This window comes from Cebus imitator, unplaced genomic scaffold (assembly GCF_001604975.1).
Source record: "Cebus imitator isolate Cc_AM_T3 unplaced genomic scaffold, Cebus_imitator-1.0 Scaffold29, whole genome shotgun sequence".
In the NCBI taxonomy this organism is placed as follows: Eukaryota; Metazoa; Chordata; class Mammalia; order Primates; family Cebidae; genus Cebus; species Cebus imitator.
The window spans coordinates 9,282,783-9,310,012 of NW_016107344.1; the positions used below are offsets into that span (position 1 = coordinate 9,282,783).

The following is a 27,230-nucleotide window of genomic DNA, read 5'->3' on the forward strand; positions in this document are numbered from 1 at the left end:
AAGCCAGGTTATTATGTTGACAAAATTGTTAGGAAAAGATACACAATGAAAATGAAAGGAAATGCAAAAAACAAAACAAACAAACAAACAAAAACCAGAAGATAATGATGTAGGATAATTCTTGATGGCATATAAACTTGCTATGCTATCTCCCTCTTTTAAAACCCCTCCCTTGAGAACCTGAATGCCTCTCCAGCTCTCATTCCATTTCTCTATAACTCTTTAAAGCAAAACTACTCCAAAGACTTTCCATCTCCTCTTCCCCACCGCCCATCTGAACATCAACTTACTTCAGGCCGTCTTTTCTCTCCACCATTCCACCCGCACACTGCCCGTCAGTGTCAACGATGAACACTCCCTGGCCAAGTCCACACTATTCAGTCCTCATTTTACTTGGTCCCTGCGCAGCACTGGACACCACTGAAAAGTGGCTCTGGAAAACATTCCCACCTGCATTCTCTCTAACACTCCTCCACTCTCGTGAACAGATGGGTCTCCGAGCTGACTGCGGCCATCCCTCTTCACTTTCTAACCCCATCATGCTAAAGTGCCCAGTCTTCCACACTTCTCCTTCTCCATTTGGATCTCCTGAGATGATCTCTAGTGGTTCCCAAATTTTATTTCTCCAAATTTGTCTCCTCTTTCCTCTGAGCTCCAGGCTCACTCTCCAACTACCAACTCAAGCTCTCTCTATTCAAATGTGGAACGGGCATATCAAATTTAATACGTTCCCTTCTCCACTCCACTTTGGTCATCTTGGTAGAGAACAATAGCTCAGCCAAATCCTGGACTTCATCCTAACTTCCTCTCCTTCCCTCATATCCCACCATCCAAACCACACGGCAGCAGTCCCCCCCGCCCCCCCGGCTAGTTCTTCCTAGTTCTGCTCCTTCCCCATATTCTTCACAGCATGCAGTGGCTCAATGATTTTTGTAAAAGGTAAAATAGATCATGTCACCCTCCTGCACATTCTGATTCCAGTGGCTTCCCAACATATTTAAAACAAAACCAAAGACTGCACAGCATTGCCTTGGAAATCTACCAGATCCTTCATTTCCCCCTACCCAAGCCTTTCTAGTTCTACCAGCCTCCTAGCAGCTCCTCCTCACAAAGGCCATACTCACTCATGCCTCAGAGTTCTTTGAACCTGCAGTTCTCTTTGTGCAAAGGTCTTCCCCCAGCTCTTCCAGGCATAGCTTACTTCTCAGAGAGGCCTTCCTTGCTTATACTGAATACTGTGCCTTCTCCTATTAACTTTCCATCTTCCTTATCATGCCTTATTTTTCTTCACAGCACTTACACCACCTGATAGTCATGAACTGTCTCTACACTACGAAAATGTAAGGTCCCTGATAGTAGGGACTTGCTCATTTTGGGACACTAATTCCTAGAAATGTGGTTGGTATGAAGTAAATGCATACTGCATATTGGAAGGAAGGAGCATCCTAAACACACCTGCTCTTCCATCAAGGCAAAGTCAACAATGAACTAAGAACAACTTTGCCTGTCATCTGTCTTGACCATCTATGCCAGGGGTGTCCAATCTTTGGCTTCCCTGGGCCACATTGGAAGAAGAAAAATTATCTTGGGCCATACTTAAAACACACCAACACTAATGATAGCTGATGAGTTAAAAAAGGTTGCCAAAAAGTCTCATAACGTTTTAAGAAAGTTTACAGATTTGTGTTGGGCCTCATTCAAGCAGTCCTAGATTGCATGCAGCACACAGCTGCGGGTTGGACAAGCTTGCTGAAAGCTTTTCTGCTATTAAATATCTGTAAAAGCTAGGGAATGCCTCCCAGGTTAGGTGCCACAAACTTACCCAAGAAGGATTGAAAGTTTTTTGTGAGGCCAAATAATCCGTTTAGGGCCCGGTTTATAAATACCATGTCTCAGATCCCATAGTATAGGTTGGTGCAAGAGTAACTGCAGTTTTTTGCCATTCCACTGACCAAAAAATGCAATTACTTTTGCACCAACCTAATAGTACAGTAACAAAACTCTCGTCTCTGTGGAGAGCCCTGCACTTCCCAGTACCACCACTGTGGGGGGCTACCTGCTGCTTATCCTTTGGTGTCATATGGAAAAATGTCTTCCTCAGGACGTTTTCTGACGTCCTCCCTCTCATAGCTCAATTCTAAATTATGTTTGTTTAATATACTTTTTAGAACATCATCCATTTTTCTTCGTATCACATATTACATCCAATGCCCACTGGAGATGTCTGGGTGTTCTGTGCTAGCTGACAATCTGCCACTGCTTTAGATCACTATTCTTTACATACTTGGAAAGGCTGAGGTTTTGCCTCACTAGAAGTCATTTTCACACTTCTCAGGAAGGAGTTTATAAAAAAAAGTCTTTTCATGCCATTCTGTCCTTAGTCAAGTATCCCTGGTGGAAGTTTCACCCCACCATTCCCCAAACCCTCCCCATCCCCTGAGCACCACAGTAAGTGCAGGTCTTCTTAGAACATGACATCCTACATGAAAATACTTTGGTCAAATACAGCTTTCCCTATTTGCGATTATAATTAAAGCCATTCCACTGGGCAACTCCCTGGCTGGTCTATTTTTAGTCCACCTCTGTCCACAATTATCAGCTATTTGTTTCTATGATTATCTTGTGGAGTGTCAGTAGCTCTCATTACACTGTAAGCACTATGAGACAGAAACAACATCTGCTTTGTCCAACACTGTATCTTTGGTGTCAATAAAATGCCTGATAATGATAGACGAATAATAACAGCTGAAAGGAGAAATGATTCAATTGACAGGACACGTGAGCTTAGACACAGACGTGCGCCTTCACAGTCCTTCATGTAATGTGACATGTAGGGTAATCTATTTCTCCATCAGAGACCAGATACGCTATACCAACTTTAAAAGTAACTAGCCAGTGCAATGATCTATATTTAAGTGTTACATTTTGTATTTTTATTATTAGTGTTTTGAAAATTCAACTTCCCTACTGTATTTTCCTTTGCTCATCCATACCAAAAATACACATCTTAAGTAGGAAGGGAAATGGGGGCTCCCTTTATTCTCAGCCTTCATTGTTGGCTCACTGCCCAGCTGCATATGTGCAAAACAAAGAATTGAGGAATTACTGAAATGCCCTTTCTTTTATTCATTCTGTGAGGTAGGCAGGCTTCCTCTTCTAGACAGTTTTACTATTACCTAATTAATCAGTTACGCAATAAAAAAAACTTATAAAATGCTATAGCAACATTTGTAGAATATGGTGATTATAAAAACTTAGTATAAACTAATAAAAATAGAAAATATGGGATGTCCTCAGATAATTTCTCATGTCAAACTCTCATCCCTTAAAATTTGTCATAGTAAAAACTTTGAGAAACAGTTCCATACCAATGTCTTGAGGCAGTTTTGCTTTTTAAAATTCAACAAGTTTTTGTTCCTCCATATTTGTTTTTATCAAAAAGAGAAAACTTTTTTTTAATATTATTGATTTTGATATTTTTTGGGAGAGATAATAAGTAATTTCAAGCATTTATTGAGAATTAATTGATGCTAGACATTTATATGTTCTTAATTTTCCCAATAATTTTCTAGGCTAGATCATGTTATTATCCCCATTTAATCACTAATATAAATGAAGAATTAATGAGATTAAATGACTTTCCCATTTACACAGCTGTCAGTGACAGAGCTAGGGTTCTAATGCATACATCCTTGATCCAAAATCCCATGTTCCTAATGACCATAGCACAGTCCACAGGATTTATGCTTTAAATTTTTTTTACCCAGGCTGGAGTGCAATGGCACGATCTCGGCTCACCATAACCTCCGCCTCATGGTTTCAAGCAATTCTCCTGCCTCAGCCTCCCAAGTAGCTGGGACTACAGGCGTGCGCCACCATGCCCAGGTAATTTTTGTATTTTTAGTAGAGACTGGGTTTCACCATGCTGCCCAGGATGGTCTCAATCTCTTGACCTCATGATCTACCCTCCTTGGCCTCCCAAAGTGCTGGGATTATAGGCGTAAGCCACCACGCCTGGCTGCTTTAAATTTTTGTTATTGATATGAGAAAACTGCTGAGTAACGAATGCTGCATGAAACAAACATATTCATGTAGAGATCAAATTATAGCATGAGTCTTAAAAGTTCTGCTGCAATAATTCCTTTTCCAGAAAATTAAATTTTAGCAATATACTTTATATATTATACTTTTAAAATAAAAATCCCACAAAACGATCATGGCAAACAAAAAAAATATATCACTTTTGTTTCTTTCATTAGTGAATCAACATTGTATGAAAGGTCATGAGCAGCATTAATATCTTTATCAACTTTACAATAAAGCAATTTTTATCTTACACAAAGATTGGGTTCAATTGTGTACACATACACACATATATAAAATAATATGCAAGTTTGCATGTTTTGCTAAATTTTAATTCCTAATTCTTAAAAAAATTACCATCTTATTTCTAAATTGTAAAAGAAAATAAATATCTGATTTGGCCTGCAGTTATTACTATTCAAATTTAATTGGTTCAGTTCAATCAGATGTGCCAGCAATATCAAAGAGGGTCTGGCTCCCTAATTCCTCTTTTTCCTCCACCTTTTCACTAGAGGATGGTGGGACTAGCTCCTGGCCCAATAGAGAACAAAAGAAAGAAATTACCAGGTAAGCAAGGAGTGTCTGCATCTCAAGTTTGCAGTCTAAAATGCCTGGATGCTCTGAATCATCAGATTTTAACTTGGTTAAACTGGGAAGGTGAAACTTATTTCATGTGCGGTGAAAAAACTCACTGCAGATAAAACAATATCTTGCTAATGATGAATGCACAATTTTGTAATTCATATCTGCAAAAATTTCTGTAAGTTCACAATCAAATGTTACTTCTATGTATTTATTCCCACCTTATACAAGAACCAAAACGACCACATTTACTAGCATTTTATGAGGAGGCAGTGTTTTCTGTACTCATCGATCATATTTTAATTACAGGCCTCAGTAGTAATACAGTGTCAAAGCAAAAAGTAATACAACATGAATTTTAATCCATCATTACTTCTAGGCTCTGAAGAAAAAATATATACATATGTATTTACTTTAAAAGGGAATGAGTCACTGATTATGGGCATTTTGCATTTCTATTGAGGGCTGGCTTTTTTTTTAGATTCATAGGTAGTAAAGAAAGAAAAGACAGCATGATGCCACTATAATTCGTTCTAGTAAAATTTGGGGAAAAAAAGAACTTAAAAGTAGAAAATAACTTCATGATCAGCTGCATAACTATCAAATCTAATTAAATAACTAGTGATTATTACATATAGTCAAGTGACAAAGTATCTTCTTGCCTTTTAGACCCTGGAAGGGAATATTAATATTGCATCTTGAAATATTTCCACTATATTGAGTCATCCTGTTCCTTAAAATGGCTTAGGCTTATAAGTTAATAACAGAAGCTACATGATACTATTACAGTCAAACACCTGACTTTAGAATTATTTTAACGGCAAGTTAATTTATAGGTTACTCAAAAGTGAATGATTAGATTCCAGGCATTGCCAACTTCACAACATTTTATATTATCACCGCCTAAATAAATTCCAACTAACCAACAAAGAAATATCCTGATTTACTTAAAAAATTTACACTTTATAATCTATAATCTATATCTCATAAGCAATCATGTTTAACCACAGATTGCCCTTTCCAACTGAGCACTTAAAGATGAGCATTTAAAAGCAAGTATTATTTTGCAAACTTAGATGTCTGAATTCTGACCTTATGTGACCTATGGTAAATAAAAATACACTAAGCAAAATTGGCATATAGTTACATAAACATAGGGTGAGTTCCCACTAAACTGCTCTCCTTGAAAACTGAACAGCTAGTGTCTCTCTGCATTGCTCTACACAGAAATTCTTTAGATGTAGGGTTTGCATACAATGCAAAAATGTTCAATGTAAAAAAAATGAAGTGACCTCTAGTGCTGAAATCAATCGAGACTTTGTTCATGCCTCTTACCTTTGCCATGGCCTCTCCCATCCTCCAAAAGCGGCACGACAATAGTGTTGTTCACATTTCCAGGTGACCTTACAGCTGTGTAGACAACAGGCACCGACTGTACCACCACGGGGATGCGGTGAACATGACTCAGTTTGTTAGACTGTAAATTCATGGGACTTGAAGGCGGTACAGGATGGATAATGTGCAAAAACTGCTGGCCTCCAACACCAGATGCAGAGGCAACAAGGGGACCTGGAGTTAATACTGTTGACGAAGATGACGCTGAAGATACTGATGTGATAACGGTTGGGGATGAGGCTAGACGACTAGAAGACGATGAGGAGGTTGAAGTTGAAGAAGGTGAGGAGGCAGACGCTGTCATGGAAACTGGGGAGGATGAAACGGCAGTAGGGGACGTCCTGGCTTTGTTTATTGACAAGTCCACTGGCTCAGTTTGTGTTTGGAAGTGATCTACTGATAACGAGTCCTCCGGGGGCTCCCCTTTCACATTATTTAGCAACAGGGGAACGGCTTCCATATTGGGATAGTTGTGGACGTTTGGAGACTGTGGGGAGAAAAATGGAACATATATTTATCTTTATCACACATTGTATTGATGCATGGCTTACCACTTGAATGTTTATTAACTTTTCTCTTATTTTTATGGGACATTTATTCATTCCCCAAATATGTGAAGGACTGCTCAGTGACAGTCACTGTGATTAAAACTGAGGGCACAAAAGTACAACACAGAAGACAAGGCCTCTACCATAAAGACATTTTCATTCTATTGCGACAGACAAATACTATGAAATCAGTGCTCAATGCGGGAGAAAAGAGGCCACAGGAATCTCTAGGACTCTAACCCTTACTCAACACTATCACAATACGGAAACAGACCACCTGGCAACAATAGTGGGAAAACCCACTATGACATTTCTATGTTCATACTTGGTGCAAGAGTTACCATACCAGATTCAGAATATTCTGCACATTAAAAAAGGGCATAAAGTTCTTCACCCTCCAACACCTGATCACTAATGTATTGAATGGAAGTCATTTCTAATAAGTAGCTAATCGACAACGTATGAAAAAATTTTTCTCAAAATAACATACACAACTACAAGTGACATTTTAGGAAATAACTTAAGAAAAATATTCTGAAAATTTTAATTTGTCTATAAATTTTCATTTAATTTGAAATAATGATAATATTGTTAAAGTTCACCTGCATCCTTTTAAGTTTTAATGAGCAAAATTTGGTAATAATAGACTCCAAGATTTGTGATCAGCATGCTATTTATTATTTGGCATGAATATAAGTTTACATCTATCTATCTATCTATATATATATATATATTCATTCACTAATTTAACAAACATTTATTAAATGTCTGCTTACAAGTCCCCAAACGGCACAAGAGTACTATTGGCAGTGTCAGTCTAGCCTAAAAACACAGAATTAGACTATACTGATTATTTTGGTTTTATCTGTTTGACCAGATTAACATAGACATTATTTTTCTATTATATGAGGAACAAAAACTTTTTTTCACATTTTCAGAATAATACCTAAAATGATATTAAATTGGTTCATTTTGATTCTCATTTAAGAAAAGATTTTGGTTTGCTATTCCCCCTAAAACTTCAGCATACATTAAAAATAAACAAAATATGCTTCTTAAAGCCTTTTTAAAATAGAATATAAATTACAGCTCCATTCAAAACAGAAAATAGGAGTGCAAGGGCATTTCACTCAGCAACTGAGAAAATAAAAGAAAATACTTAAGTAATGGTCCAAGATCAGCTAAAATGGGAAATGGGTTGACGTTTGCATACTTTTTTTCCTTTTTCTTAGCTGACTTGGTTACTTACCTACAAAAACATATGAATTAGAAACAAAGTGAATCATCTAAAATATCTACTGTATGAAATTCTAAATGACAAGATTTTCAGTTTATGTGCTAACATTGAGATATAATTTTTTTTTACTCTTCTCAAAGACATTTAAAAAGCAAATAAAAGAGGTGTGGGTCGAATAGGAACAGCTAATAAAAGAGAAGGCTGAATAGGAACAGCTCCGGTCCGCAGCTCTCAGTGAGATCAATGCAGAGGATGGGTGATTTCTGCATTTCCAACTGAGGTACCTGGCCTATCTCACTGGGACTGGTTAGAGAGTGGGTGCAGCCCACAGAGGGCGAGCCAAAGCAGGGTGGGGTGTTGCCTCACCCAGGAAGTGCAATGGATTGGGGAACTCCCTCCCCTAGCCAAGGGAAGCAGTGAGGGACAGTTCCGTGAGGAAGAGTGCATTCTGGCCCTATGCTTTTCCCATGATATTTGCAACCCACAGACCAGGAGATTCCCTCAGATGCCTATGCCACCAGGGCCCTGGGTTTCAAGCACAAAACTGGGTGGCCATTTGGGCAGACACCAAGCTAGCTGCAGTTTTTTTTTTTTTTTTTTTTTTCATACCTCAATGGCGCCTGAAACAACAGCGAGACAGAATTGTAAAAGGGGGCTGAAGCCAGGGAGCCAAGTTCTAGCTCCATGGATCCCACCCCCATGGAGCCCAGCAAGCTAACATCCACTAGCTTGAAATTCTCACTTCCAGAACAGCAGTCTGAAGTCAACCCGGGATCTCAAGCTTGGAGTGGGGAGAGGTGTCTGCCATTACTGAGGCTTGAATAGGCGGTTTTCCCTCAGTGTAAACAAAGCCATTGGGAAGTTCAAACTGGGTAGAGCCCACCACAGCTCGGCAAAGCTGCTGTAATCAGATTGCCTCTCTAGATTTCTCCTCTCTGGACAGAGCATCTCTGAAAAAAAGGCAGCAGCCCCAGTGAGGGGCTTACAGATAAAACTCCCATCTCCCTGGGACAGGGCATCAGGAGGAAGGGATGGCTATGGACACAATTTCAGCAGACTTAAATGTCCCTGCCTGCTGACTCTGAAGACAGCAGTGGATCTCCCAGCACAATGCCTGAGCTCCGCTAACGGACAGACTGTCTCCTCAAGTGGGTCCCTGACCTGCATGCCTCCTGACTGGGAGACACCTTCCAGTAGGGGTCAACAGACACATCATACAAGAGAGCTTCAGCTGTCATCTGGTGAATGCCCCTCTGGGATGAAGCTTCCAGAGGAAGAAACAGGCAGCAATCTTTGCTGTTCTGCAGCCTCTGCTGTTGATACCCAGGCAAACAGGGTCTGGAGTGGACCTCCAGCAAACTCCCGCAGACCTGCGGCAGAAGAACCTGACTGTTAGAAGGAAAACTAACAAACAGGAACAGCATCAACATCAAGAGGACATCCACTCAGAGACGCCATCCGAAGGTCACCAACATCAAAGACCAAAGGCAGATAAATCCACGAAGATGAAGAAAAACTAGTGCAAAAAGGCTGAAAATTCCAGAAACCAGAATGCCTCTTCTTCTCCAAAGGATCACAACTCCTCGTCAGCAAGGGAATAAAACTGGACAGAGAATGAGTTTGACAAATTGACATAAGTAGGCTTCACAAGGTGGATAATAACAATCTCCTCCGAGCTAAAGAAGCATGCTCTAGCCCAAAGCAAGGAAGGCAAGAACCTTGAAAAAAGGCTAGAGGAATTGCTAACTAGAATAACCATTTTAGAGAGGAACTTACATGATCTGATGGAGCTGAAAAACACAGCATGAGAACTTCATGAAGCATACACGAATATCAATACGTGAATCAATCAAGTGGAATAAAGGATATCAGAGACTGAAGATCAACTTAATGAAATAAAGCATGAAGACAAGGTTAGAAAAACAGGAATGAAAAGGAATGAACAAATATAGGACTATGTGAAACGACCTAATCTACATTTGATTAGTGTACCCGAAAGTGACGGGGAGAATGGAACCAAGTTGGAAAACACTCTTCAGAATATTATCCAGGAGAACTTCCCCAACCTAGCAAGACAGGCCAACACTCAAATTCAGGAAATACAGAGAATGCCACAAAGATACTCCTAGAGAAGAACAACTCCAAGACACAAAAAGTCATCAGATTCATCAAGGTTGAAGTGAAGGAAAAAATGTTAAGGGCAGTCAGACAGAAAGGCTGAGTTACCCGCAGAAATTTCAGCAGATCTCTCCGCAGAAACCCTAAAAGCCAACAGAGAATGGGCGGCACGGGGGCAGGGGGGGCAATATTTAACATTTTTAAAGAAAATAATTTTCAGTCAAGAATTTCATATACAGCCAACCTAAGCTTCATAAGCAAAGGAGAAATAAAATACCTGACTTCAAAGCATACTACAAAGCTACGGTAACCAAAACAGCACGGTACTGGTACCAAAACAGATATATAGACCAACAGAACAAAACAGAGGCCTCAGAAATAATGCCACACATCTACAACCATCTGATCTTTGACAAACCTGACAAAAACGAATAATGGGGAAAGGATTCCGTATTTAATAAATGGTGTTGGGAAAACTGGCTAGTCATATGCAGAAAACTGAAACTGGACCCCTTCTTTACACCTTATATAGAAATTAACTCAAGATGGATTGAAGACTTAAATGTAAGATCTAAAACCATAAAAACCCTAGAAGAAAACCTAGGTAATACCATTCAGGACATAGACATGGGCAAAGACTGCATGATTAAAACACCAAAAGCAATGGCAAGAAAAGCCAAAATGGACAAATGGGATCTAATTAAACAAAAGAGCTTCTGTACAGCAAAAGAAACTATCATCAGAGTGAACAGGCAAACGACAGAATGGGAGAAAATTTTTGCGATCTATCCATCTGACAAAGGGCTAATATCCAGAATCTACAAAGAATTTAAACAAATTTACAAGAAAAAAAGCAAAAAAACCCATCAAAAAGTGGGTGAAGGATATGAACAGATATTTCTCAAAAAGAAGACATTTATGCGGCCAACAAACATATGAAAGAAAGCTCATCATCACTGGTCATTAGAGAAATGCAAATCAAAACCACAATGAGATACCATCTCGTGTTAGAATGGTGATCATTAAAAAGTCAGGAAACAAAAGATGCTGGAGAGGATGTGGAGAAGCAGAACGTTTTTACACTGTGGGTGGGAGTGTAAATTAGTTCAACCACTGTGGAAGACAGGGTGGCGATTCCTCAAGGATCTCGAAAAAGAAATACCATTTGATTCAGCAATCCCATTACTGGGTACATATCCAAAGGACTATAAATCATTCTACTATAAAGAAACATGCACACACATGTTTACTGCAGCACTGTTCACAATAGCAAAGATTTGGAACAACCTAAATGCCCATCAATGACAGACTGGATAAAGAAAATGTGGCACATACACACCATGGAATACTATGTAGCCATAAAAAAAGATGAATTCATGTCCTTTGCAGGAACATGGATGAAGCTGGAAACCATCACTCTGAGCAAACTAACATAGAAACAGAAAACCAAACACCGCATGTTCTCACTCTTAAGTGGGAATCGAACAATGAGAACACATGGAAACAGGGAGGGGAACATCACACACTGGGGCCTATCGGGAGGGTTAGGGACTAGGGGAGGGATAATCCGCATTAGGAGAGACACTTAATGTAGATGAAGGGTTGATGGGTGCAGCAAACCATGGCACGTTTATACTCTTGTAACAAACTTACATGTTCTGCACATGTATCCCAGAACTTAAAAGAATAATTTTAAAAAAAGGAAAGCAAGTTGCAGAAGAACAAATACAGTATGAGTCTATTTGCATAGAAAGGGATATATGAATGCATATAAATGACCCAAGAAACAGATGCATGCATACACAACTGTCCACAAAAATGTTTCAGTGATTTTTCTGCAGACTTCAGAGGCAGAGAAACGTTCCCATCTTTGAGACAATGTGTATTGTGAAACTGATCAAGTTTTCCTTTTTGCTCTCCCTGCTGTGAAGTTCACAATTAAATCTGTAATTTCGCTTTAATAACAGAAGGCTCCACTGAAACCAGTGGTTCTCAACCTTGGCTGCAAGTTATAATCACTTAGCTTTTTAAAAATCCCAATGCCCAGGCCACAGCCCATACTAAGTCAGAATCACTGAGGGCTGGGACACAGATATCCATTTTAAAAGATCCCCGAGTGATTCCAGTGTGCAGTTGCGGTGAAAATCACTTCTCCAGACTGTGTATCTGAATGCTGACGTTCCCTTGTTCAGAACTAAAAATCGCTTTATTTACATTTTCCTTGAATCTGATTTTTACTTATGTGTGTTTTCAATTTGATGTTGTGCATTTTTGTAAAGTGCTTCAAGTCCTCTCTGAAATGAGGTCTGATGTGGACAAAAATTGTAAACCTGTATTTAAACCACACACACACAAAAGAAAAAACAAACACCATAAATTGAACTACATTTACAAAAAACTATTGTCATTATCTACTCTTGTAACTAGAACAGTATTTCAGTTTCAGCATTATCATTTTATTTCTTTGTAGAAAAATGTAAAATGTTTATTAGTGTATTATACCCACATAGAAGTTCTTTGACTAGGCTGCTTTCATAAAAGATACCAACTAGTTTGCCATTAAAATAAAAAATATCAGTAAGCACATATTATTAAACACCACTAGTTTGACATTAAATATACTCTAATAAGTTTTTTTCCTTTTACTGTATTAATGTATCAAAATTCTTATTTTGGAAACAGTGATTATTTCCACCACAATTTTTTCTCCTCCTAACTATCTATTTAGACACAATATTCCTACATAAATCTACAAACCAAGGAGTAAAGAGTACATCAATGCAGAAACATTCCATAATGTAAATGAAAGATGACTTTAATAGAAAGACAATACAGGAGGAGGAGCTGATAAATGTGCAGCTTATCTGTAAAGAGCCTGCTTGTGAGACACCAAGTTTCGCTGAGCTTTGCAAACTGCTTAGACTCCTCTAAATTATGAAGAGAAGTCCACTTTTTGTGGGTATCTTCTTAATCCCTTACTGAGGAAAATATTTACCTCTTAAGATGTTTCATAACAACATCTTGTTATAAACAACAAGGTTATAGCTAATGAATAATATTAGCTTTCATAAGAAACCCGTGAAGCCAAATATTAACAACCCCTACATACTTTCAGACACTTGAGAATTACATGGCTTTTGCATGAGCTCAAACCAGAATAGAGCAAAGGCTCACAAAAATAAGAAGAATAAAACAAACCCTGGGACCAAAGACACCTTATTTAGAACCTTTTACAAATTACACATGAATCTGTAAACATCACAGAGATAGATCCAGGTTCCTTTTTCATATGCAGCAGTTGAAATGCAGCTAGCACATTAAAAAATAATGCTTCAGCACTATAAAGAGGACAAAATCCTTCTTGTACAATTCATCTGTTTACAGTTTTGACACAGCAGCATATCCTGACAGCTGACACTAATCTCTTATACAATGATCATGGGGCAGGTAAAGTCATCCATAATTCCAGCTTGAGATTACACTGACATATTTGTAAAGCCAGAAGTACTACAAAAACACGGTCTCAAAATAGCTATGGTACATACTTTTGTTTCTCCTTTTAGGGAAGAAAAAAGACCCTAAAGTCTCAGTCCTGAAATCATCATTAGAAATTCATTTATTTACTTTTAGGAAATAGAAAATCAAAAGCATTTGTTCTGTGGCACATCCCTGTCATCCCAGCTACTCAGGAGGCTGGGCAAGAGAATCGCTTGAACCCAGGAGGTAGAGGTTGCTGAGCCAAGATTGCACCACTGCACTCCAGCTTGAAAAAAAAAAAAAGACTCCAAAAAAAAAAAAAAAAAAAGGCGGGGGGAGGGAGGTGGTATTGGTTCTGAGGTTTGCATCTGTAAATGTGTAGTTGTCCTGACAGGATGGGGGCACTACAAATAGCCTCAGGGGGAACACAGTCCAAGGAGATACAAAGGAAAAAATCCCAAATGAAAAATACAATAGTGAAAAATGAAACGAAAGAATTACACGTATTAGAGAAAGTGAGAAGAGATACTAGGTGTGACACCCAGGAAATGGCCTCAAAGGGGATGAGAACACTGAAAAGAGGAGAAACAACAAAGGAGGGTCAAAAGTTTTAAGCATGAGGAAGAGACACTTCTGCAAAAAGGACAAAGAATTCCATACTAAAATTTTTCCCTTGTTTACTAACTCCTCAGTTCTTGATTCATTAATGAATTCACATGGCAGTGTCAACTAAATGGGGTTTTTTTGTTTGTTTTTAGATAAAAGCCCATCACAATCTTTGTCTGGGAGTGGTGTCTATAGCTGAATTTTTGCTGTTGATATCCCTGGTATGAAAGAACGCTTACTGTACTCACACTATCATGCTAAAACCCTGCTTCTAACAACAGGAAACTTGTATAAGAACACTGGATTTATGTCAAAGAGGACAGTAATTTCATTTTCCAAAAGATCATATAATATCCCTTGAAAAAGCCCACTGTAAAACATAAATTTTTATAATACATACTAAATAATTGCATAAATACATATAAAAGGCCACAAAAATAAATGCAACAATATACTTCATTAAAAACCATGTGTGTGAAAACCTAAAGATAAATATAAGAAGGATTATACTGTCACATTGTCTATTCTCCAAAACTCTCAAAGCCAGTTTTACTCACTTTAAACCACTCAGTAAAATATTACACATAACATTCTAATGAACATGTTTTTTTGGGTGATCTGGGAATTACATTTGAGGTTTTCTAATCAGATAATGTTTTTCCTGAATAAACATCTTAAAATGTAATTTCAGCTTTAGGCATTTTGTTGAATGAATGTCAAATGAATCTAAAACCTCCTACTTGTTAGTTCTCAGAGTACTAGATATGTTTCTTATGATTATCTATCGCTATCAGCTGAATCTTATTATGGTCTGTCTGTGAACAAAAGGCATTTGAAATGATGGTCATATATTTTAATCACCTGGAATTTAAAAAGAAAAAAAATATGTCTGGATACTACTCCATCTTTGGAAACTCCTACAGGGATTCTTTCTTGTAGCCAGGATTGAGGAGGAATGCATAATATTCTATTAAATTCAAGATTCACATACTGTTTCCTATTTAGTAACGCCAAGGATGTTTAGAGATGGGGCTGACGTACATGGGCATGCACAGGTACACACAGGATGGTCCCAGCTATCCATCTATCCATTTAGTCATCTGTCATTTAAATACATTATGCTCCATTTTACTTTTACAAACATTTGAGAAATAATTTCATGGCAATTAAAAATAATTAAAAAGTGTCTTGCCTAATATTACATAGCTCATGGCTTAACTGTCCAAGAATCTTTGTTTTTGTAGACTGTTGTGTGATATTATACAAAGACAATTTGATTTGGACACAAAAGGCTTGGATTCATCACCAATCCTTGTTGCGTATTAGCTGTGCAATCTGGGTATCATCACTAAAATCCTCTAGGTCTTAGCTTATCCATCTATAAAAGTGTGATGTTAATTCCAAACTCATACAACTGTTGTGAGGATTGGGTTAATAGCATTAAGTGCTTTTAAGTAATACTGAGAAAGGAGAGACAAGCAAATGAGTAGAACTTCCTCTGGTTAGAACTAAAAATTCCAAACAGAACTTAATCTATTACTAAAACGATCTCAGGAGGAACCTCACTCACTGAATGCAGCATAAGATATATTCTGACACAGAATCTTATAAATACAGTCATTGCGGAGGAATAGTGTTTACTGAACCAAATAAATACATGTTATAAAAGTAGGCGAACAAGTCATCTTTAAGGATCTCTTATGATTATTTAAAAACAATGTTCTCTTAAATGTAGATAACTACACTTTCTAGCTGAACTAGATTGGCCCACAGGAAGATCATGTAACAGTTGACAGAATACATTTTAACTGACTAGCCTGACTTCTGATTCCACAGTATAAATAACTTGCATCAATCCACACTTTAGTGTGCATCCATTATGACAATCATATAACAAATAGATTTAAATAATTGTTTGGGGATTTTGGTCATTCTTTAGCAGTCTTATTATGAGATGAAATAGGAGCATATGTGTTTCTTGTGTCTCAGTAGAAAATTAGTTTACATAAATTTCACTATGTGACTTAGTGATTAATTGAACATGTACCTTTTATGGGAGGTGCTTAAGGACACTTACCTTAAAAGGGAATTAAATTAATTCTATGACTCCACATTCTTTGAGCTTTTAAGTTACATTGCATTATTTTAAAGAGCAGTATATTTTAGGTAAAGAGCCAAATTCCTTTGGAACATGAAGTGCATAGTAGGTACATGCCTTAGTTTTGGTGCCTGGATTTCCCTCAGTAAAGACAATTTTTTATTAGTAGTAAACAAAATGGTTTTAAGAGACGAGCACTATTCTTAAAACAAGCATCCTGCCACTCTGGCTATTGTTGCTACAAGTATAAAAGTTACCACACATCCATTTTTGAATGGAGCATGCATTTCACTTTCCTCTATTCTTCTGTATTACTAAAAAGAGAGGCCTATTTTTCAATATTTGTCTTGCAGGAGCTCCAATGGTCATAATTTACCTTGCTTTCAGCCCAGTGATTCTTCTTCTTTACTCTACATGTTCAAGGGCAAACTCTTAAACATAAATGCCGTAAAAGTGTAAATTTATAAAACTGACAAAGAAAAAAGTAAAGCAAAGTATTCTAAAGAAAGATAAATCGTACCTCCTCTAAAAGTACAGTTGAGAGAGTAAAAGGAAAAATGTAGAAATATCCTACACTGATAACCTGGAATTTGGTTTGAATGAGTTATCTACTGGATTTCAGGGGAAGATATTTGAATAAATATTTAATTCAACTGCCTTATATCAATATGTTAATTGTTAGTTTAAGAAATGATTGATTCTAGCCAGGTGCAGTGGCTAATGTCTGTAATCCCAGCACTTTGGGAGGCTGAGGTAGGTGGATCACCTGAGGTCAGGAGTTCGAGACCAGCCTGGCCAAAATGGTGAAACCCCATCTCCACTAAAAAGACAAAAATTAGCTGGGTGTGGTGGCACACACCTGTAATCCCAGCTACTCCAGAGGCTGAGGCAGGAGAATTGCTTGAACCCAGGAGGTGGAGGTTGCAGTGAGCTGAGATCCTGCCACTGTATTCCAGCTTGGCCAACAAAGCAAGACTCCATCTCAAAAACGAAACAAAACAAAACAAATGAAAAAGGAAATGACTGATTCCTTAAGAAAATTTAAAGTCTGTGCATAACATAATGTGCTCTTAGTGCTTTTATGTTTTTATGCTTTTAACATTTGAATTGAAAATGCTAACCTTTAAAATGGGTTCAATACACACATTTAAATTTATTCTAAAGTTCTGTTACTTCCTAACAGTTTTATTTTTTCATGACTTATTTTCCAGGGCTTTCATAAATCATATTACTTACCTGAAGAAAATCAGGATCTATGTTTACAGACTGCTGCTCTGAAACTCTAGTTTGGCCCATGTATATTATGAGGTTAAGTTGGTGTGAGTGAGTGAGGAGGAGAGAAGGAATTTTGTTATGTATTTTAAAATTTGATAAGCAGGCCAGGTGCAGCTGTGGCCGGCAGATCACCTAGGTCAGAAGTTTGAGACCAGCCTGATCAACATGGTGAAACTCGTCTCTACTGAAAAAATACAAAAATTAACAAGGTGCGGTGGTGGGCACAAGGCTGAGGCAGGAGAATCGCTTCAAAACGGGAGGCGGAGGTTGCAGTGAGCTGAGATGGTGCCACTGCACTCTAGCCTGGGCGACAGAGTGAGACCCTGTCTAGAAATCAAACAAAAAATCAGTAAGCAGACATTCCCAAGGATTGAAAAGATGAACAAACATTTTTAAACAGGAACATAAATGTGTTCTAGATAAATACACAAATATTTGCAAATAAACGATATTTTCTTTTACCTTATAACTTAATTAGGGAATATTCATCACACTTGCGAGCTGGGAAGGAATATGGTGCTCAAGATGTTTTGAATTTTAAACCACTTAAATTCTACTTATATGGTCAGAAGGAGAAGCAGTATCACTGCAACAAAGGCCAGAAAAGGAAGTTTAAGAAGTTGGATTAATTCCTATTATCTTACAATTGCTTTTAAACAGAATTTCACAAAGCACACAAAAATGTCTTAAAAATAAAGATGTAACTATTATAAGGTTATCTTTTCCACATGATTAGAATTTTGTTCTTTTGGTTTTAAATTAATGTTATTATTCATTGGATTATTTATAATATTAATTAAAATTTCACTATACATGCCAGAAAAACCTGTTGTATAGGCTTTTAAGGGATAAAAGGTTCATTTAAATCTTTATCCTAAATCACAATCTCACTCCAGTGCCTGAGGCAAATGCTCTGTGCTAGTTACATATTTTTAAATATGCAATAATGTTTACCATCCTCAAACAGACTAATCTCTGCTACCAGAGAGGCTCTGCTTTTGAGTCTATAAAATGTTCACCATAAACTGTTATTTCTTACAATATCTCACAGTTTTGAAGTATATCAAATTTTAGAGAACAAAAAGTTGACCTCAGAGTGGCTGTGACAGTCAAATGATACACTTGGAAACTCTCACACAGGATAAGTATGTAAAGCAAAACTGTAACCTTTTTATGTAAACAAACGCATTTAGATAAACAATGGCTTTGCTTTTTGGATAACACTGTGGTTTCCTTGGGAGTATCTATGGGGGATGGTTCCAGGACCCCTCCACCAGGGATACCAAAACTATAGATGCTCAAGTCCATGATATAAAATGGCACAGTATTTGCATACAGCCTACACAAATCTCCTCATAAACTTTAAATTATCTCCAGATTACTCATAATATCTAACACAATGTAAACACAATGTAAACAGTTGTCATTTCTATTTTTTTTTTTAAATTATCTCTCCAGTCCTAGAACTTTCTACCCACAGTTGGTTGAATCTGCAGATGTGAAACCCAGGGACACTGAGGGACAACTGTATATACTTGTCTTCTAATAGAAAACACTTTTAGAGTCAGCTAAACCACTAGGCCAAGGCAAGACTCATGGTGAAGCTCAGAGAAAGCTCTCTTTTCCTACCTTTCCTGGAAGCAGAGGCAGCTGCAATGGGAAATTGTCACAAGCAGAAAAGCCAGAGCTTTGAAAGGCCCCAGAACTTTTTCATGAGCAGTGGATTTACTCATTTTTCAAACTTTGTTTTGGAATCACAGGATATATGTGCTGGTTTGTTATATGGGTGTATTATGTGACACTGAGTTTTGTGGTACAATTGATCCTATTACCAGGTAGTGAGCGCAGTACACAAACAGGCAGTTTTCCAATCCTTGGTTCCCAGCCCCGATAGTACCCAGAGTCTAATGTTGCCATCTTTGTGCTCACGTGTACTCAACGTTTAGCTCCCACTTATAAGTCAGAACACGTGATATTTGGTTTTCTGTTTCTATGTTGGTTCTCTTAGGATAATGACCTCTAACTTCATCCATGTTGCTAGAAAGGCCATGATTTTGGTTTTTATGTGTGGCTGCATAACATTCCATGGTGTATGTGTACCACATTTCCTTTATCCAGTCCACCACTGCTGGGCATCTTGGTTGATTCCATGTCTTTGCTACTGGAATAGTGCTGCAATGAATATGTGGGTGCATGTGTCTTTTTGAAAGAATGATTTCTATTCCTTTGAGTATATACCAGTAATGGGATTGCTGGGCCAAATAGTAGTCCAGCTTTTACTTGAGAAATCTCCAAACTGCTCTCCATAGTGCTTGGACTAATTTACATTCCCACCAAGAGTATATAAACATCTCACTTTCTCTGGAGTCTCTCCAAAATATGTTACTTTTTTAATTTACTTAACAAAAGCCATTCTGATTGGTGTGACATGGCATCTCATTGTGATTTTGACTAAGCAGTGGATTTAATTTCATCTCAACTCATTGCTCAATTAGTAAAACACATTAACATAAACCAACACTTAAGCCTTGGCTTTTGTCTTCCAGGGAAAGGAATACAGACGGACATGGCTGTTTCTGAGGATTCCAGAGGATGACACCATCTAAAGTTGTTGTAATGGGCCCTTTTTGGACTACAACTGCCACTAGGCACATACAGGTGTATGTAATAAATGCATTTAAGTGGAGAACACATTGTACAAATCAAGCCCCCATTGCCTGTACCTGTCAAGACAGCAGCATAAGCAAAATGGTAAAAGAGCCAAGCTGGAGCCTTAGAGATGAAGGCAGGCACAGGGAGGCAGAAACGACAACTGATGTTCCCGAAAAGGTGCCATGCCCACCAGCCACAGCTTCTGCTAATCAGGTGTGAGTTACAGTGACACGGAGACCCTCAGCTCTATGTTCCTCTTGGCTGGGATGCTTATACATCAGAAATAAGAATTTTAAAATATGATCATAGTAATGCTGACAAGGATTTAGGAACACTGCCACCTATATTATGCTATAAGATGGAAGGGAAGCATTTTAAGGAATCCTGTTGAACGGTCTCAAAAGTAAATACCTTTCAACTCATACTTCTAACAAACTGGGAACTGCCATCCTCCTCTCTCTTCCTCCCACCCTCCCTCTTCCATACACACACCCAGCCACCCATTCACCTACAGGCTCACCTCTTCAGCAGGAGGGAGTAACCCTATATTCAGAAACCATTTAACATCTATCCCTAACTACTCAACATTAAAAAAACAAAATAATGCTTGGAAATGGCATCCTTAAGCAAACACTCTTTAAACCAGATCAGACAAAAAAGGGCCTGGAGCAGTGACTCAGGCCTGTAATCCCAACAATTTGGGAGGCCAAGGTGGGCGATTTCTTGAGCTCAGGAGTTCAAGACCAGCCTGGTCAACATGGTGAAACCCTGTCTCTATTAAAAATACAAAAACTAGCTGGGTGTGGTGGCATGCGCCTGTAATCCAGCTACTCCAGAGGCTGAGGCATCAGAATCCTTTGAACCTGGGAGGCGGAGGTTGAAGTGAGCCGAGATCACACCACCGCAATCCAACCTGGGCAAGAGAGTCGGACCCTGGCTCAAAAAATAACATAATAAAATAAAATAAAATAAAATAAATATTTAAAAAAAGGAGTCAAGGAAAGTTAAGACAGATTTAGTCATGATTCCCATAGAATGATTTCACAATTTCAAGTGCTGGAACACCAGAAGCAGCTTTCTAAAGACAGTCTTTATCTTTGAAAGATTACATATATAGCAACATTTCAATTTCATGCAAGTAAGTACTTTAGATTGTTTTGAGAGAACATCCCAGGGGCAACATCATCCCTTAAATAGCACTGTATCTAAAGCAAACTGGACAAGAATCAAGATGACGTGTTCCAGAAAACTTTGTTAGATGACTGAAAAAGGGGCTGGTGAGGACACAGACACGGATGTTGAAATTACATGAAGATACTGAATGAAATAACAACATAAAATCTGAGAGTATGGAGAAACTTAATATGTTAAAATTTATATATTTTTATATGAAATGTGAGGGGGTTTGCTTAACTAATTTAATACATTAAAATATTAATACACTTAAGGTGAAATTATCTACACATTTATACATTCTAGTTGGTTACAAAAACTTCTTGGGGAAATAGGGCTAACTTACAGCAGGGACTTAAATTGAGACATAGACAGCAATTTTGGATTTTGAGAAAGATACCTATCAGGATGCTTAACTTTGATTTATTTTGGGGAATAAAAATTAGAAACCAAAACATAGACATAAAAACAATCAAGTATGAAACAAGGATTTTAACCTCAGCTGTTCACTGCAATCTTTATGAAACATTTTAAAGGTGCAAAGAACAGAGACCTATGGCAGTAGGTTTGGTGCAGACTCCAATAGTTTACAAAGCATCATATCTAAATCTGATAATCAGACAAGTTTGAGAAACAATATTCAATGGCAGGGAAACTTTTTATGTAAAGTGAAAAAATGTTAGTATGCAAAACCATATAAAAAACATGAGCTTAATTTTGTCCCCCCAAAGCATTCTTATTTATATATGAAAAGAATATATGGGAAAAATTGTTCTGGAATGTTGACAACGTTTTCTCCTTTAAGTGAATTTGTGAGAGAACGACATTTTCTTTTTAATTTTTTTCCCATATTTTCTACATCATATCTTTGCTACTTTTAAAATTTAAAAAGTCATATTTTTAGAAAGAAAAATATTTTGGGAAAGAAATCTAAAAGGGGAGCAGAGCTTTTTAAAATCTGGTTTTCACAGTTCTAGATCCTGGTGAACAGTAATGTCATTAGAAGAAAATATTCTATACTGCTAAAAGCTCTATTTCTTAAGCGTATTACTAGTATCAGTTTTAGATTGGTGGCATGATTATTCTATAAAATTAACACAGCCACTTACAATTTGAAATTAATTAAGGAAAACAGCAAAATATAACTAATAACTGATGGTATGTGATTCTAGTTTCCCCAGCGGATTAAAACAATGGTGTTCCTTGGAAATCCCAACCTGTGGCATTACTGAACAATTTACTGGGAGGACAATTTCATGTTTGAGAAGTTATCATAAACAATTACCTATCAGCAGCTGGGTACTACAAGGCCCTTTCTGTTTTTGATGAAAAGCTTTCCATCAGTAAGTATTTAGTGATCATTGCTATACGATTAACACAACACTTTGATAAATCTGAGCAGGCTAAGAAAGCATTTTTCCCCCTCGAGGTTTAATGAGATTTCCATCATTTTTAAAAAGTGAACTACAGCTGGAAAACATGAAAAGGAAAAGCAATGCGGAAAGTTTCAAACCCATATTCTATACAAATGGAGGTCATTAAGAACAAATTTGAGAAAAGCAAAACTGTGCTGTTTAAATCAAAGTCTTCAGAATGCAAAAACTAAAAGTGTAAGTGTTCAAATAAGTGTTATAAAGATTGTGAAATCAATTTTAACTGATCTTTTTAAAATGCAGGAAAAAGAAACATTTACCATTAATATTTACTACAACATTAGTAAATTTTTCCTCTCTAGTTTTACAAGTGAAGAAATACGGTCTCACAGAAGTTGAAAAAATTGCCCACGGCCACAATGTAACATGGACCTATAATCTAAACCTAAGGGTAATTTCTACGACTAAATTCACTTCCCCATGCTGCCTGTATCAGCCCCGGAAGAGAAAGAGAAAGATCTCCTGTCTTTATTGGTGAAATTTTCTCATGGAGTTCATGTGCAATCAGTACTTGGAAATACCAACTGAAAAGAATATAAAATAACGACCACTGCTAGGGTAGTTGTTTGTAAGCCGAAACCCACTTCCCCATATACCTGGCATATAACAAATTTAATGGTATGACGCAGACGTCAGTTACCAACATCACAATGTCTATTTATTAATTAGTTCCTGTTTGTCCTCAAATCAGGCTTTAGAAAAACAAGAACAATGAAAATTAACCCGAATTTAGGAACAGCATGCTGCATTTTGTGTAGTGGTCAGGCTGTACGGGATATATGTTTGAAAGAAATAAGAAAAGACAGCAAGATTAAAAAAAAAAAGCAAAAACCTCGTTAGATTTGAAAGCAAGTACAATTAGCATTGTAAGTAGAAAAATCAGCTCACCATAAACGTAATTTCTGTTCTTCCTTTTCTTTCAAGCTAAAGACTCAGAAATTTTAACAAAAATGTTTTATTTTTGACCAATGATGAGTGCTCCTTGATAAAACCAATGTAATAAAGTGTAACTTTTGCAAATGGGACAATAAGTGAGAAGAAATGCAGTGTGGTTTTGTAAAAAGGATACATGCCTGAGTTCCAGTCTGGGTTGTATTTTATATGATCAGTTCTCTCATTGCCTCTTTTCAATTTCTAATTGAAAATGATGTTGATTATGCTTCTGCACAGTTCGGGTGTCTGTTATCTCCTCCAGCCATACCAGATTTCACCTGTTCTAAATTAGATGCCACTCTTCCGTGCTTCCAAAGCATTCTGAGCTTTGTGTTTCTTTGTCTTACGAGGCCATGGGACTACTGAAGATACCACTTTTATCTTGTTATTTTGTAGACAAGCACCTATCACAGTCTCAAGTACAAAGTAAGCACTTAATTAAAGCTCATTAGTAATGCTCCAGCTGCTCTCTAAAGGCCTTATTGGGTATCAGGCTGAGTATATCTATGTGCCAGGTGTGGTGGCTCATGCTTGTAATGACAGCACTTTAGGAGGCCAAGACCGAAGGACTGCTTGAGCTCAGGAGTTTGAGACCAACCCAGAGAGACTTTGTCTCTACTAAAAATAAAAAAATAAAAATAAAAATAAATAAGCTGGTCGTGGTGGTACACACCTGTAGTCTTAGCCATGCCAAAGGCTGAGGCAGAAGTATCACCTGAACCCAGAAAATTGGGCTGCACTGAGCTATGACTACATCACTGCATTCCAGCCTTGGTGACAGAGTGAGAAAAATCTATGAATTAATTACCCCGTGTCTAAAACTTAAACGGTAAATACATTAACTTGTTATAACACATATAAAAATTAAAGTTGAAGGTTTTCATTGGCTCACTCTTTTGCTAGAAAAGAATTTAAATTTATCAATTGAAATTTAATTCCTCCCACTACAGAACTTTAAGTGACTAGTTTCCATGTATTACAAGACGATTTTTTTTTTAAAACACAGGATGAAAGACACACAATTCCAAGGGGCTTAAAACCAAATGTATGAGTCATATTTTGTATTTTTGCTAATTTGAAATACATTTCCTTTTTTATAACTAGAAAACTTATAATTAGCATCTCTCAATATGTCACAGTAATAGGAAGTTAAAAAATAACATTCTCTCTGGTTCGGAAACTTAGTCTTAATGTCTAACAATTTTTTCAAAGTTAGGATTCTGCATTTTTTCTGTCAATCAGGGTGTAATACATGGCATGTAATACAGTGCATGAAGGTTGTAAATGCTATAATTAGACACAATGATAAACGCATGCACCCTATTCTTGTTAATTTTCCATTCCATGGTAAATAAAAACTGCTAACTCTAATCCTTTCAGTGTGGGGATGACTTGTACCAGCAACCTCCAAACTCTGAAGCTGCTTCCTGAACAGTGAACTCTACACTTGCTTTCTCCTCCCCGTGGTTTATCTTGCTCAGCTCCTGCATGTGCGTTCTAGTCCTCTAGAACTTTTGCACTGGCATTGTTATTTTGCATTCTTATTTACCCTAAGGGAGTAGTTATTAACTACAAGTAGTTTGTCCCCCAGGGGACACTGAGCAACATCTGAAGACACTTGTGATTGTCACAGCTGAGGATGTAGTGCCAAGACAGGTCCCAGGACAAAGACAAAAGATCAAGAGTGTTGAAGTTTAAAGAAACCCTGAACTAAGCCATCATCTTTTTCCTACTATTTTTTTCGCCCTAACGTCTTATATTTCCCTCTCTTATTTATGTTCGGAATTCTTCATTTTTTCCTTCTCTAACTCTTCCATTCATGTTAATCATGTAAATAATATATGCACAGAGTCTAAGCATATATACGTGCATCTCTGTGGGTGGGTGAATACAGCTTAGGTATTGGTATGAATGCTGGTGGGCATGTGTGTATTCTCGTGACATCTTAGCATGTAGTGCACTTAAAAATCATGGAAGGGGCCGGCCCCGGTGGAGTATGTGTGAAAGAATACATACAAAAATTAACTCAAAGTGTTTATTACCTACATATACAAATTTATGTATCTATGTGTTCCTAGCCCTTCACTTTAAAAGTATTAATTGTACAGTTTTGATATATTTGCTTAACTGTATAAATAGAAGAGTGCAGATAAATTTGTTTCTGTTGTTATTGCTTTTGTTTTTTTAAATCAAAGGGAGTTGGGGTTGAGTTAAAAACCTTAACACATAATTGCGTTGGAGGATCCGATCCGTAAATCCATGAAGCATCTGTCTTTCCAGTAAGGATTCTGGACATCAGCCCATGTGATGCTACGGCTAGCTAAATCTAGGCCCCAAACTTAAATTACTTTTACAACATTTAAAGGGGAAAAGGCATGTCTATCTAACAATTATAAACATGCCTTACAGTATATATCACAACATCTCAATATAAAAAACTATTATGAATCACATTTTACACATAGGAAACAGACGTGGAGAGGTTAAAAAATGTGCCATTGGTTCTAAGGCATTACATGAAATGTCAAAACACAATCTTGAGTGATCTCTGGCAATAAAATCCAAGGCCTCAACTATTAATGCAAATACTAACTCCCACATCTGAATCTCTGATGTATGCCTACAGCAGATCAGGAAAGACTGAAATCACTGCAAACAATTCTGTAAAACATTTCTCTCTTATTTTGTGCAATTTTAAGATGACTATAATGTTTCATAAAGAAGAAAGAGTCAAAAGGTTAAGTAAAAACTTTCACAGACTTCAAAAACATATCTTAGCATAATTATTTTTTCTTTTATTGGTTTTCCTTATAAAATCTCTAAGAAAACAACAACTGTACATTATTAAATTATTTATTACTGAATAAATAAGAAAAAGAAAAGAGTCACACACGTTAATCACTTCTTTGATCCAACTAGAAGTTTGGTTTCCATGAGATAAAGTTACTCTGTGTTTTTTATTTTAAATAATTCCTATGATAAAATCCCAAATTAATTATTAAGTAAATTAGCAGACTCACATTTATGTGATTCATTGTCTCAGCATCAGAACTTTGAGTTGCAGTTAAGATAGCCAACTTTCAATTATCTACTCATAGACAAGATCACCGTACAAGTAATCCCAAGTGACAGATAATCCAAAAAGGCATTTAGTTGGGTTTAAAATTCATTATATGATTCTAGCAGATTTAGCACTATAATTAAATTTATTAGACTCATTAAAATGAATTTATATAATTCATTTGTATTTCCTAAACACATGTCAACTGAGAGAGGATCTCAGAAACATGCTGGATGAAGAAAGGAGGTTGATTTGCTATTAGCAATTTTTCCTGTGAATAACTGACAAGAAGTCATGGGGAGAGTGAAACTAAATTTCATATTTATTAAGAGTGTTATGTGATACACGAGAGATTATATTACCGCAGTATGGTAGAGGTGTTGTGGCATGGGCTGTGGATTCCAACAGACAGGTTTGTGGGCTGGTTCTGCTCTTGCTCTGGGACCATAAGCAAGTTTCTTATCTTTCTAAACTTCAGCTGTTTACTTACAACAGTACTAATAGTAGCACTTCCTACATATTAAGGGAGTTCTAAAAATCAAATTATTAAATGCACATT

At 37.2% G+C, this 27,230-nt stretch overlaps 1 protein-coding gene across 13 annotated transcripts in view; it reads right to left on the reverse strand.

Annotated features, from left to right (window-relative positions):
* The window catches only part of KLF12 (Kruppel like factor 12), a 647,154-nt gene that overhangs the window by 161,683 nt on the left and 458,241 nt on the right, over positions 1-27,230 (reverse strand). For all 13 annotated transcript variants that reach the window (XM_037736798.1, XM_037736799.1, XM_037736796.1 and 10 more), the window contains one exon: positions 6,001-6,547. In XM_037736798.1, the coding sequence (XP_037592726.1) occupies positions 6,001-6,547 (547 nt within the window). The remainder of the gene's footprint in view (positions 1-6,000; positions 6,548-27,230) is intronic.